The 13,342-nt window shown below is 51.8% G+C and overlaps 1 protein-coding gene across 1 annotated transcript; it reads left to right on the top strand.

Annotated features, from left to right (window-relative positions):
* Positions 1-3,818: 3,818 nt before the first annotated feature.
* Positions 3,819-7,025, top strand: KISS1R (KISS1 receptor). Its single transcript, XM_036241463.1, has 5 exons — positions 3,819-4,062; positions 4,814-4,938; positions 5,480-5,615; positions 5,855-6,087; positions 6,256-7,025. Exons 1-5 carry the CDS (start codon positions 3,819-3,821, stop codon positions 6,685-6,687), a joined length of 1,170 nt encoding a protein of 389 aa, XP_036097356.1. The 3' UTR covers positions 6,688-7,025.
* Positions 7,026-13,342: the final 6,317 nt, after the last annotated feature.

The raw sequence follows: 13,342 nt of genomic DNA, 5'->3' as shown, positions 1-13,342 counted from the left end.
GACCGCCGCCAGGAGGGCGGCCAGACCCGGGGCTGCGGCCGGAGCGGGCACCCACCCCCAGGGCACCGGCGGGGAAACTGAGAAAAGGAGCTGGGGACGGGGGTTCGGGGCTGTGGGCATGACGGAGCACCCAGCCCCGGGGAGTGGGAAACTGAGGCCTGGGTAACGGGGAGGGAAGGGGACGCCCTTTGCCGAGGGAGTGAAGGATGAAATGACCCATACCCACCTCCCAAGCACCCATGGGGCCTTTTCTTCCACCAGCCCAGTCGTTCATTAAAGTGTAGCCCCTGGAGCACCAGCTGGGTGCCTCAGTTTACTCATCTCTAAAATTAGGACGTCGGCCCCGCCTGCCTGGCTCAGTGGTGGAGCGTGGACCCGTGCATCAAGAGGTGGCCGGTTCCACTCCCGGTCAGGACACATGTCGAGGTGGTGGGCTGGATCCCCAGTGCTCCCCAGTGGGGGGCATGCAGGAGGCGTCCAGTAGATGTTCTCTCTCATCTTGTTTCTATCTCTCTCTCCCTATCACTTCCTCTTTCTCCCTAAAAAAAAAAATCAATAAAAGAAAAAATTAAATTAAATTAAGAGGTCAGGCCCTGGCCAGTGTGGCTCAGTTGGTTGGAGTGTCGCCCAGTACAAGAAAAGTTGGCCGGTTAGGTTAGGGCACATACCCAGGTTTCAGGTTCAATCCGAGGTCCCGCTAACGCAAGAATAGATGTTTCTCTCTCTCCCTTCTTTCTAAAAAATTCAATAAAGCCCTGGACGGTTTGGCTCCATGCTTAGAGCGTCAGCCCGCAGACCAATGACTTGCTGGTTCCATTCTGGTCAAGGGCACATGCCTCGGTTGCCGTTCCTCCCCGGCCCTGGTCACGGTTGTTCGTGAGGCAACCAGTCAATGTGTCCCTCTCACGTCGATGTTTCTCTCTGTCTCCCTCTCTCCCACTCTATCAAGATAAATAGAAAAATATCCTCAGGTGGGAGATATATATATATATATATATATATATATATATATATCTCTCCTGGAATGAGGACTACAAACCAAACAAAAATTAGGATGTCAGCATCCACCCCTTTTGCCTTTTAGAGTTCATTCGTTTAACAGGTGCCTCCTATTGCATGGAGCCACTTCTGGGCTCTGTGGACCCAGCAGTGATCGAGACAGACCCCTCACTCACCCAGCCCAGTGGGGAAGAGGAGCCTCTGGGCAGGGGACTGGCAAGCTGCAAACACAGGAATTGTGTGCCAGGCAGAGGGAACAGACAGTCAATGCATTCAGAGTGGCCAGAGCAGGGAAAAGACTGGGAACCAGGGAGAACAGAGGTGGAGGGGAAGGGGCAGACCCCTGAGCCTGATGGCCCTGTGATGGTAGATCTGGTTTTGGTCCCAAGGGCAATGGGGAGCCATGAGAGGGCTTAGAGCACAGGATTAAACCTGCTCTAGAATCTAGAAACTACCCTTCAGTCTACAAGAAAAGTGAGGAACCTACACCACAGGGATGCAACAGATCCAGCCGGGTGCAAACTATACAGAACAAATAACCCAATTATCTTAACAAATAAAGAGCAAGAGGGAAGATTTCAGGATGGGGGTGGGTGGAGGTAGAAGAGGGCATAGAGAGGATAAATAGTGATGGGGAAAAATTAAATTAAATTAAAATTTTAAAAAAGAGCAAGGAGGGGAAGAAAAGAGAGGAGGAACAATTAAAAGACCCCACAAAGCCCTGGCTGGTTTGGCTCAGCAGTTAAAACATTGGCCTGTGGACCAAAGAGTCGAGGGTTCGATTCCGGTCAAGGGCACGTACCTCAGTTGTGGTTTGGTCCCCAGCCCTGGTCCCTGGTCGGGCTCGTGCAGGAGGCGAACAATCGATATGTCTCTCTCACATTGGCGTTTTTTCCTCTCTCTCTCCCTTCCACACTATCCGAAAATAAATGGAAAAATATCCTCAGATGAGGATTAAAGGAAAAAAAATAGACCCCAAAGAGTTCATACTGTGTGACTTCATGTAGATAAATGTGCAAAGATGAAAAAAATTAATAGTGATACACATCAGGAGAGAAGGGAGAAGTGAGGAGGGGGCCCTTGGGGCCACTATTGTTTGCTCCCCTGCTCTGGCCCATGATGAGTAGCTGCTCAATAAATGTGTCAATTCTAGAGTATGCAGCCTGAACCTTGGCCTAACCGGGGCCTCACTCCCAGGGAACCTGGACTGCACCTTCTGCAAACCTCCCAGACCCTGGGCCTGTCAGTGAGCTGTTGCTCCCCAAAGCCCCCACCTTAAAGATCCAGCCACTTGCTGAGTGCTCCTGCTCCTTCAGGCCTGTTCAACTCAGCAGCTTCCCCCAAACAGTTCTCTATCCTTACTTAACCTGTCCCTCATTACTACCCCACATGGATTTTTCTTCCCTTTCTAATTTTTATTCTGATTTGTCAAGAATAATTTTGAAGGTATAAAAAGGGTGACTAGCCCGGCCAGTGTGGCTCAGTGGTTGAGTGTCAACCCATGCACCAAGAGGTCACTGGTCGATTCCTGGTCAGGGCACATGCCCAGGTTTTGAGCCCAATCCCCAGTGGGGGCCTGCAGGAGGCGGCCAATTGATGTTCTTTCTCATCGATGCTTCTATCTCTCTCTCTCCCTCTCCCTTCCTCTCTCTCTAAAAGCAATAACGAAAATAAAAGGTTGAATAAGAAAATGTTCCCCTCTCCTTGGCTCTTTGCACTTCCCCCTGGAGATAGTTGATGTGCTTTGATGCCTGTGCATATCTATTAATCCCCCCCCCCATTTTAATCTTTTTATACAAATGGCAGCATCTTTTTCTTTGCTGCATAGTACTCCACAATGACACCCATCCTGGTACATGGGCTAGTCTCTGGGGTCCATTTCTAGATGTTGGTTTTGAGGATCAGTAGTGTCCTTTGTAAACTGCCCACCACCTGGAACCCACCAGTGGCCCAGGTGTCCAAATGCCTAGTACAGGTGTCTGCCAAAGGCTGCCCTTGAGCTGGGAGGTGGACACTCCCAAGGGGTCTGATTTGCAGCAACCCAAGTCCAGGGAAACGGAGTTCTTTAAAGAAGAGGCATCTTTGCTCTGGCCGGTTTGGCTCAGAGGTTAGAGCGTTGGCCTGCAGTCCAGAGAGACCTGGGTTCGGTTCCTGCTGAGGGCATGTACCTCGGTTGCAGTTTGTCCCTGGCCCTGGTTGAGTCCTCATGCAGGAGGCAGCCACTCGATGTGTCCGTTTCGCGCTGATGTTTTTCTCTTCCTCTCTCTCCCTCCCACTCTATCTGAACAAAAATGGAAAAATGTCCTTGGGTAAAGATGAAAAAAAAAAAAGAAGAAGAGACATCTTCTAACTCCCAGACTTTGGGCACTGAGTCTCTATTCCTTGGTCAAGGTAGGTCTTTCCAGGGTGCACAGCAGCTTTCACATAGCCTACCCCATCGCCACTCCACCCCAACACCTACTTCAGTCCATCTTCTCCAGTGCTCTCACCCTGACCGTTCAGGGGGAGGAGAGAATGGGGAGAAGGTTGCTGTGTGAGTAGATGGAGAGCCACAGGCAGGGGAGCACTTCAGGAGAGGCAGGAAGGCGGGGACAAGGGGGGAACCGGGTATAAATCCCAGCCGGCTTAGGCACCAGCAGAGGCAGCAGAGGTGCAGCTGAGGCCAGTGGAGCCGCCCTCCAAACTCGGTGGCTTCCAGCTGAGACCCTTCCTGGGCTCCGTGGGTGCATCTCTCCTGTAGGCAGCTCAGAAAAGGGTCCCTGCCGCAATCCCAGGGTGGGATCCCAGAGAGCGATCGATAGAAAGAGGGCGGCAAAGCCATGAGCATCTTGGCCAAGTCTGGACCCAACGCGTCCTGGTGGGCTCTGGACAATGCATCGGGCTGCCAGGTCTGTGGCGCCAACGCCTCGGACAGCCTGGCCCCCACGATGTGGCCTGTGGACACCTGGCTTGTGCCACTCTTCTTCGGTGTGCTAATGCTGCTCGGCCTGACAGGGAACTCGCTTGTCATTTTTGTCATCTGCCGCCACAAGCAGATGCGCACGGTGACCAACTTCTACATAGGTGAGCACCAAGGCGCTGCGCGGTGCGGGTTTGCCATTCCCGGGGTTGCCACCAGGGCAGAGTGGCCGCGCTGCACCCTAGCAGTGCCACAGGTCCCTCCCAGAGAGGAGTCTCTTCCCTGCAGGTCCTGTCCTTTCCCTATTGTCTTGGTACCTTAGGCTAGAGGTCCCAAACTCAGGCATTGGAGGGTTCATGCCGGCGCAGCAGTTAAAAGGGAGGTTGAAGAGTGTGGCTTGGAGAGCTTGCCTCTGCCCCTCGAGGAAGATTCTGATGGAAATGTGGTTCTCTGACACAGTGTCCGATGAATAAAAGCAGTGAATGGAGGAACTGCTTGGTCTTTGGGCTCCCAGTTTACAATCTCTGCTACAGTGGCTCAGTTTTCACACTTGTGTGATGGGGTGGCCTATCACACAGGTGAGTGCTCAGTTAGTGTTCTCCATTCTATAGTGGCTGTTGGGCAAGCACCACTGTCTCCAATTTGCAGATGAGGAAACTGAGGCTCTGAGGGACAGGGATTTGCTCAGACTCTCCCAGTTGGGAAAAGGGTGAGCAGGGTCCCTTGAAGCTTGAATAGCTGTGAAGCCAGTGTAGAGGGATGTTTGAAGTGTAAAAGAGGAAGACTGGAGGATGTAGGGAGCCTTCTGGAGCTGTCCTGCTGGTCACTAAGCCAAAGGTAAGTGCTAGGGAGCTGGACCAGAAGTGCTGGGTGGCTGCACCCCACATCCAGAGCCGGCACATCTCCTGCTTGCAGCCAACCTGGCAGCCACAGACATGACCTTCCTGCTGTGCTGTGTGCCCTTCACTGCCCTACTCTACCCACTGCCTGCCTGGGTGCTTGGTGACTTCATGTGCAAGTTTGTTAACTACATTCAGCAGGTGGGCTGTGGGCTGGGGGAGAGGCGCTGGGGAGCCAGGGAGCTGGGTCTAGGTGTGGGCAGGTGGGTGCCCTGGAGGAGCATGGGGCCCAGTGGGAAGTGGGTTGGGGCATGGGGGTTGACAGAATCTGGTGGATACTCTGGGAGAAGGTATAGCCTGGACTGAGTGGTGGGGGTGGGGGTGGGGAGGTAGAGGAACCTGGCAATGGGGAGGCATACAGGTAGGCACTGGGTATTGGGAGATGAGCACAGGGAGGGTGACCTGGGTTCCTGCCCCACCTGTCCTTAGGATGGCTTTGCCTTAGTCTCTGGGTCTCAGCAGACCCCCAATGGACTCCTCAAAGCCCCACTATTCTGGGGTCCTTTCTGGTATCACCCCTCTCCTGACCCTTCCATTTGTGGCCCCTGAAGACCCTCCCAGAACACATCCTGTATGTGTCTGAGTGGTTGGCATTTATGGGGGGGGGCGCAGTGTGGCGCACACACGAAGACCCCAGACTGGGCGGGGGGGGGGGCACACGCCCAGCTCCTCGCCCTCCCAGGTCTCCGTGCAAGCCACGTGCGCCACTCTGACTGCCATGAGTGTGGACCGCTGGTACGTGACGGTGTTCCCGCTGCGTGCCCTGCACCGCCGCACGCCCCGCCTGGCGCTATCCGTCAGCGTGGGCATCTGGGTGGGTGAGTGCAGCGCGGGGGCACACGGGGTGGGAGGAAAGGTCCTCGTGCCCTGGGCGCCTTCCTTCTCACCACCGCTCTTTGGGCATGGGTCGTGCATCTGGGAAATGCGCATAATAGCACTCCCTACGAAAAACCACTGAGGGTGCACTCTGGGGAGGCTCCCGGGAGACCAGGGCCCTGGCACCCTTGTGCCCCTCGTCCGGGGCAAGGTCTTCAGTTGCGCCTGTGGTTCTGCGCAGGTTCTGCAGCCGTGTCGGCTCCGGTGCTCACCTTGCACCGCCTCTCGCCTGGGCCGCGCACCTACTGTAGCGAGGCCTTTCCTAGCCGCGCCCTCGAGCGCGCCTTTGCGCTCTACAACCTTCTGGCACTCTACCTGCTGCCGCTGGTCGCCACCTGTGCCTGCTACGGGGCCATGCTTCGCCACCTGGGCCGGGCCGCCGTCAGTCCGGCGCCCGCCGACAGCACCCGGCAGGTGCGCCACGGGGGTGGGGGGGCAGGCTGCGATGGGCACAGTGTGAGGGGAGGCGCATCTGGAGGAATCTGAGTGGGTGACCCAGTGGGGTTATTTGAGAAGCCAAGGAGGGGAGCTCTGAGGGAGTGTCCTATAGCCTCTCCTCCTCCCATCTCCCTGCACTCCCAGGGACAGATGCTGACGGAGCGAGCGCAAGCTGTGCGGGCCAAGGTGTCAAGGCTGGTGGCGGCCGTGGTTCTGCTCTTCGCTACCTGCTGGGGCCCCATCCAGCTCTTCCTGGTGCTGCAGGCGCTGGGCCCGGCAGGCTCATGGCACCCGCGCAGTTATGCAGCTTACGCGCTCAAGATCTGGGCGCACTGCATGTCCTACAGCAACTCGGCACTGAACCCGCTGCTCTACGCGTTCCTGGGCTCGCACTTCCGTCGGGCCTTGCGGCGCGTCTGCCCCTGCGCTCCCACGCGCCCCACGCGCCCCCAGCGGTCAGGACCCTCGGATCCCACCGCCCCACACGCGGAGCTGCACCGCCTGGCCTCCCATCCTGATCCCAGAACGTCGAAGCCGGGGAACAGCGGGACGAGATGCACAGGCTGCGCGTACTGAGGGAACATGCTGTCCCTCTCTGATCCTACTCTGGTGGAATTGAGGTGGGCCCCTGGGGAACAGGTGTTGCTTGAACAGCAGCTGCCATTATTCTGTTACTTTATCTTTATTTTTGTCCAAGATAATCTTAGTGAAAATGTTTTGTCCTCTTGTAACTTTGGTACAAATTGCCTGTAGTGTTTATACTTCTTGCTATTGTGGTGATTATTTCTGCATTTCCTGACATTGAGATGCTTTGATGCTGGCATCATCTGGGACTTTCCAGGAAGCTTCAATAGACCTTTTGACACACTACTTCCTGGTCGACTGTAAGATTCACCCCATTGTCAGCGATATAAAATGCGAACACGCCCTGGCCAGGTAGCTCAGTTGGTTAGAGCAGTGGGCCTGATACGCCCAGGTTTTGGGTTTGATCTCCAGCCAGGGTACATACAAGAATCAACCAATGGCACTGGCTGGTTTGGCTCAGCGGTTGGAGCGTGGGCCTAGGGACCAGAGAGTCCTGGGTACGGTTCCCACTAGGGGCAGTACCAAAAAAAAAAAAAAAAAAAAGAATCAACCAGTGAATGCATAAATAAGTGGAACAACAAATCGATGTTTCTCTCTCTCTTTAAAATCAACCAGTAAATAAAAAAATTAAACATATGAACACATTGTGTATCTTTTTTTTTTTTTATCCTCACGGGAAGACATTTTTCCATTTTTTGTTCAGGTAGAGTGGGAAGGAGAGAGAGGAAAAGAGAGAAAGAGAAAGAAAGAAACATCGACGTGAAAGGGACACATCGAGTGGCTGCCACCCGTACGACCAACCAGGGCTGGGGACAAACTGCAACCAAGGTATGCGCCCTTAGCGGGAACGAACCAGGGTCTCTCGGGACCGCAGGCTGATGCTCTAACCGCTGAGCCAAACCTTCAAGGGCGAACACATTGTGTATCTTAAAGTTGGCAGAACAGGCCACCTGGTGAGTGTCCGGAGTCCTGGCTAGGAAAACCTCTATGTCACTGAGTAAATAACCTGCGCACCCCCCCCCCCCCCAACTGCTGTACAAGACGCAGGACTGATCCCTCTGTAACAAACTAGCCCAAACAGGAAGTCTTAGAACAGCAGCGGTTGATGATCTCTTGCTATTCTGTGGGGTGATGGGACTCAGCCTGGCCGTGTTGTGACCATATGGGGTTGGCGGGACCAGGAAGTCGGGAGAAGGCTTCCCTCTAGTGGCCACTGGCTAAGCGCTCCTTCGAGGGCCATTGGGCTTTCTCCCTGTAGGGCAGTGGGGAAAATCAGACATTCCTTGGCAAAAACTTCCAAGGAGAGGCAGAAACTACGTGCTTCCTGAAGCCTGTGCTCAGAAGTCCCAGACGTCATTTTTCCACACTGAGCTGTCAGAGTCCCACCCAGATTCCACAGTGGGGGAGAAGGAGGAACCCCCACCTCCTGCTTGCTGAGGTGGGGGTATGTGCAGTCTCCCCAACATCCCTGCAAGCTGAAGGCTTCATTGCCCTGAAGGACAACTGCCCATATCTTGAAGGGCCCCAGTCCTCCCAAATTATTCGGGGACATATGGCTCTCCAAACCACCCAATTTGTGGAGATATTAATATGAGACCAAGAGGCTAGAATATTATGCTGTTCTGACTTTGGACTGAAGCTTGTTTGTTCTGGTCTTCAAGACCTGGCCTCTAGACTGGGCTAGATGTGACCGTGAAATTTTCTTTGCTCATTGGCCCTGCCCACCTCCCTCTCCTCCCCCCACTTCCTCAAAATTACTATCTCCCTGTGGCCTCCTGAACTGTTGCCATTCTTCTTTGGTCTGGACCTTTACACATGCAGTTCTCTCTGTTCTGCCAGGTGTACCCTCACGCACCCATCAAGTTTCAGGTTAGCCTCCTCCTCCTCCAAGAAGTCCTCCCAGATTCCTCCAAGCTGGGTCAGGCACCCCATATGGCTTTCTATCACAGCTCTAACATCCTTGTGCTGTACCTTCTGGTCCATGTCTTACTTGATCCCCCAGGTGTCTCCAGGGCCCCACTGCACAGGAAGGCTGAATAAATATTTGTGGAATGAATAATCAGGTGTGCTGTGGTGATTAAAAGAGGATGTGTGCCCTGGCCGGTTTGGCTCAACGGTTGGAGCATCAGCCTGCAGACCAGAGAGTTCCGGGTTTGGTTCCCGCTAGGGCACGTACCAAAAAAAAAAAAAGGACGTGTGCACATAGCAAATGGCAGGATTTCTCTGTGAAAAGGAATTTTTTTTTTTATCCTCAACCAAGGACATTTTTCCATTTTTTGTTCAGATAGAGTGGGGAGGGAGAGAGAGAGAAAGAAACATCGATGTGAAAGGGACACATCGAGTGGTTGCCACTCGCACGAACCAACCAGGGCCGGGGACAAACTGCAACCAAGGTACATGCCCTTAGTGGGAACCGAACCCCGGTCTCTCTGGACCGCAGGCCAACGCTCTAACCGCTAAGCCAAACCGGCCAGGGCTCTGTGAAAAGGAATTTAAAAATAATTTAAGAGACCAGGCCAGTGTGGCTGAGTGTTTGAGCATCAACCCATGCATTTAAGAGTGTCACATGCCCAGGTTGTGGGCCAAATCCCCAGTGGGGGGCGTGAAAGAGGCGGCCAATCCATGTTCTCTCTCATCCATGTTTCTATCTCTCTCTCCCTCTCCCTTCCTCTCTAAAATCAATAAAGAAATAACCCAGCCGGTGTGGCTCAGTGGTTGAGTGTCAACCCACGCACCAAGAGGTCACCAGTTCAATTCCCGGTCAGGGTACATGCCCAGGTTGTGGGCCCGATCCCCATTGGGGGGCATGCAGGAGGTGGCCAGTAGATGTTCTCTCTCATCGATGTTTCTATCTCTCTCTCCCTCTCCCTTCCTCTCTCTCTAAAAATCAACAAAAGAAAAAAAAAAGGCAAGGGTATTTACCCTATAAAAAAATAATAATAAAAAATAAAAAAATAAAATCAATAAAGAAATAAATGAAAATAAAAAATAATTTAAGAAGGATGGACTCTTGGGCATCTATTTCAAAGAAATGAAAACTTCTGTTCATGCAAAAACCTGAACAGATGTGTGCATAGCTGTTGTATTTGCAAAACCCCAAACTGGAACCAACCAGATGTTCTTCAACAGGTAATGAGGAAAAAGACCAGTGGGCCAGCCACACCACAAGCTATGACTCAGAAGGAAAAAGTTATGGACACACTATGGATACAGGCAACATCTCGGATGGACCTCCGGGAATGACACTGAGTGGGAAGGGTCATCCCCAGAGGTTCATAAGTGGTTCCAGCTATTAACATCCTCAAGGTGGCAAAATTATGAAAATGGAAAACAGATTTGTGGTTGTCAGGGTGAAGAGTGATGACAAGGAAGGAAAGGTGGGTGGTTGTCATGAGGGACCTTTTTGATGGAACTGGTCTGTCCTTGGACTGTGGTGGTGGATTCTTGAATTTACACAGGTGATAAAATTGTAGGGAACACCCTGGCCAATGTGGCTCAGTTGGTTAGAGTGTCATCCCATACACCGAAAGGTCGCAGGTTCAATTCCCAATCAGGGCACATACCCAGTTTGTAGGTTCAATCCCTGGTCAGGGCGCAGGAGGCAACTGATCCATGTTTCTCTCTTCCTCTTCCTTCCTTTCTCTCTCTCTCAAAAATCAATAAAAGAGCATATCCTTGAATGAGAATTTTTCAAACATGTAGGGAACAAAATATACACATAGCAGTACAAGTAAAACGGGGAAATCAAATAGGATGGCTGGATTTCATCAAGGTGGATATCCTGATTGCAATATTGTATTACAGTTTTGTGAAGTGTTACTCTAGAGGCAGCTGGTGAGGGTGTGGAAGCTCTCACTGCATTAGAGTCTATAATCATCTAGAAACAAAAAGTTTTTTTAAACAGTGAGGTTAAAGAGTTGAAAGGAATATTCAGAAAGGGGAATCATTTTAAGACTGCAGGTGCAGGGCACAACCTTTGTTTATTTGTATATCTATTCAGCTGGACACTGTTTTCAGAGCCCCTTCTGTGTGCCAAGCTCTGTGGTGGGGACTGGGGCCATACCGTAGCAATGAGCAGCCCCTGCCTCCACCAGTATGGAGCCCCTGTCTAGTGGTGACAGGGCCCGTAAGTGGCAAATTACCTAGAGAGATGTGATGTGATAGTAGTGAAAAGGGTTATGAAGGAAAAATGTGTGCCCATTGTAACTGGAAACCTGACCTTGGTGGGGACAAGTCCAGGAGCTTCTTGGAGGAGGTGAGGTCAAGGGAATGTGAACTGAATTCAGAGGTGGACTGAACTTAGAGGTGGGGGAAGAGCATACCAGATCGAGGGCACACCCCATGCAAAGGCCCTGACACAGGTTATGTCTTGTGGATTTGAAAAATCCCTAGAGATGGGTGGGGCTGGAGGGGAATGAAGAGGGGAACGCCCCACTTCCCTTCACAGGGTAATGTAGTCCTCAAAAGGATAAGACTGTTCGATGGCCTTGGCTAGTTTGGCTCAGCAATTAAAGCATCAGCCCGCTGACCTATGAGTCATGGGTTCAATTCCAGGATTCCCAGTCAAGGGTATGGGTTCGATTCCCCACCCCAGTAGAGGGTTGTGTGGGAGGCAATCATTCGATGTACCGATGTTTCTCTCTCTCTCTCTCTCTCTCTCTCCCTTCCACTCTATCTAAAAAATAAATAAATAAAATAAAAATAAATGGAAAAATATCCTCAGATGAGGATTAAAAAACAAAAACAGCCCTGGCCGTTTGGCTCAGCGGTTGGAGCGTCAGCCTTTGGACCTGCCTGGCCTGTGTAGCTCAGTTGAGCCATCGTCCCATGCACCGACTTCACCAGTTCGATTCCCGGTCAGGGCACATGCCTGGGTTTTGGGCTTGATCCCCAGTGCGGGGTGTACAGGAGGCAGCCAATTGATGTTTCTTTCTCATCGATGACGTTTCTATTTCTCTCTTTCTCCTTTTCTCTCTCTATAAAATAAATAAAAACATATTTTTAAAAAAACTACTGTGTGAGGAATGAATTAATATCGACTCATTTGCTTGGCTGGTTTGGCTCAGCGGTTAGAGCGTTGGCCCTTTGACCAAAGAGTCGTGGGTTCGATTCCAGTCAAGGGCATGTACCTCAGTTCTGGTTCGGTCACCAGCCCTGGTCGGGGTCAAGCGGGAGGCAACCGACAGATGTTTCTCTCTCATATCGATGTTTCTCTGTCTCTCTCTGTCTTCCTCCCTCCCTCCCTCCTGCTCTGATTGAAGATAAATGGAAAAATATCCTCGAGTGAGAATTTTAAAAAATATATTGATCTATTCTACAGAGAGGGAAACTGAGGCACAGGGAGGCCAATGCACCTGCCTGGGGTAGGGCACGGGTGCATTCTGATCTGTTTGGCTCTTTCTAGGTGTGGAGGGGGCTTTCTGCACTTTGGAGACTGAGCTAGGGACTGGCCCTTTATGTGTGACTTCCCTCCCCAGCTCACCTGGGTCTCTAAACTCTCCCTCCTTCAGGTCTGTGTGGGGGCAACAGCTGGGGCTGGGTATTTAATAGCCTAAAGGTGGAGGCCTCCCTACCACCTGCTGCCATTAGATTACAGGCAGCCCTGAGGCTAGAGGCTGGGATCCGGAAAGGGGTGGGCAGGACTTGGGCCCTGGGGTGTGGGCAGCTCCCCTAGATCTGTCTCCTGGATTTGGGACTCCCCTGGACAGTGAGACTGAAATCTGGTGTGGGGGGGTAATTTGGGGGAATGACCCCAAGAAGATGGCAATGCAGTGTACTTTAAGGGATGGGCTGCACAAGACTCCACCCCAACACTCAAGACCAGGGACCTCAGTCCCTGAGGAGGGTAGATGGAAGGGGTGAGACGTGGGAGAACCTTGCAAACAGTGAGTTGGGTCATTCTCTAGATTGATGGGAGCTATGGGAAGCTTCTCAGCAGGAAGGAATATGGCCCAAGGTATGTGGAGATTCCTTTCAATTTATTATTTCATTATTGTGGCCATTCTAATCATTTTGGGCTGCCAGGATGAGTCATATGACAGTACAGTCCATCTGGGAGGGGTAGGAATGGGTCCCAGGGGTCTGGTGAGTAGGAAGAGGGGTTGATTTCAATTTCAGATAAACAATGAAAAAAAATCAGTATAAGTATATTCCCTGCAATATTTTGGGATATACCTAAAATTATTCATTGTTTATATGAAGTTTATGAAGTTCAAATTTATTTATTTTTTAAATCCTCTCCCGACAATATTTTTTCATTTATTTTCAGATAGAATAGGAGGGAGGGAGGGAGGGGGAGAGAGAGAGAGAGAGAGAGAGAGAGAGAGAGAGAGAGAGAGAAACATCCATGTGAAAGAGACACATGGACTGGTTGCCTCCCAAACGACCCTGACGGAAGTGCAACCGAGGAACTGAACCCAGGACTTCTTTGGTCCGCGGGCTAACGCTCCAAGCGCTGAGCCAACAGGCCAGGGCGTATGAAATAAAAATTTTTTCTTTATTGATTTTTAGAGAGAGAGGAAGAGAGAGGGAGAGAGAGAGAAACATCAATGACAGATAACGTCCATTGGCCGCCTCCTGCATACCCCCCACTGGGGATGGGGACCACAATCTGGACATGTGCCCTGACTGGGAATTCAACCTGTGA

This window comes from Molossus molossus, unplaced genomic scaffold (assembly GCF_014108415.1).
Source record: "Molossus molossus isolate mMolMol1 unplaced genomic scaffold, mMolMol1.p scaffold_m16_p_4, whole genome shotgun sequence".
Lineage (NCBI taxonomy): Eukaryota > Metazoa > Chordata > Mammalia > Chiroptera > Molossidae > Molossus > Molossus molossus.
Note: the sequence above shows the minus strand (reverse complement) of the source record. Positions and strands in the feature narration are given on the sequence as shown.

What these genes read in the sequence shown, in the direction of transcription:
- KISS1R (XM_036241463.1), top strand. Translation starts at nt 3,819, where the DNA reads ATGAGCATCTTGGCCAAGTCTGGACCCAACGCGTCCTGGTGGGCTCTG. An exon ending in GGTGACCAACTTCTACATAG is followed by an intron (nt 4,063 to 4,813) that starts GTGAGCACCAAG and finishes TCCTGCTTGCAG; the next exon opens with CCAACCTGGCAGCCACAGAC. An exon ending in CAGCGTGGGCATCTGGGTGG is followed by an intron (nt 5,616 to 5,854) that starts GTGAGTGCAGCG and finishes GGTTCTGCGCAG; the next exon opens with GTTCTGCAGCCGTGTCGGCT.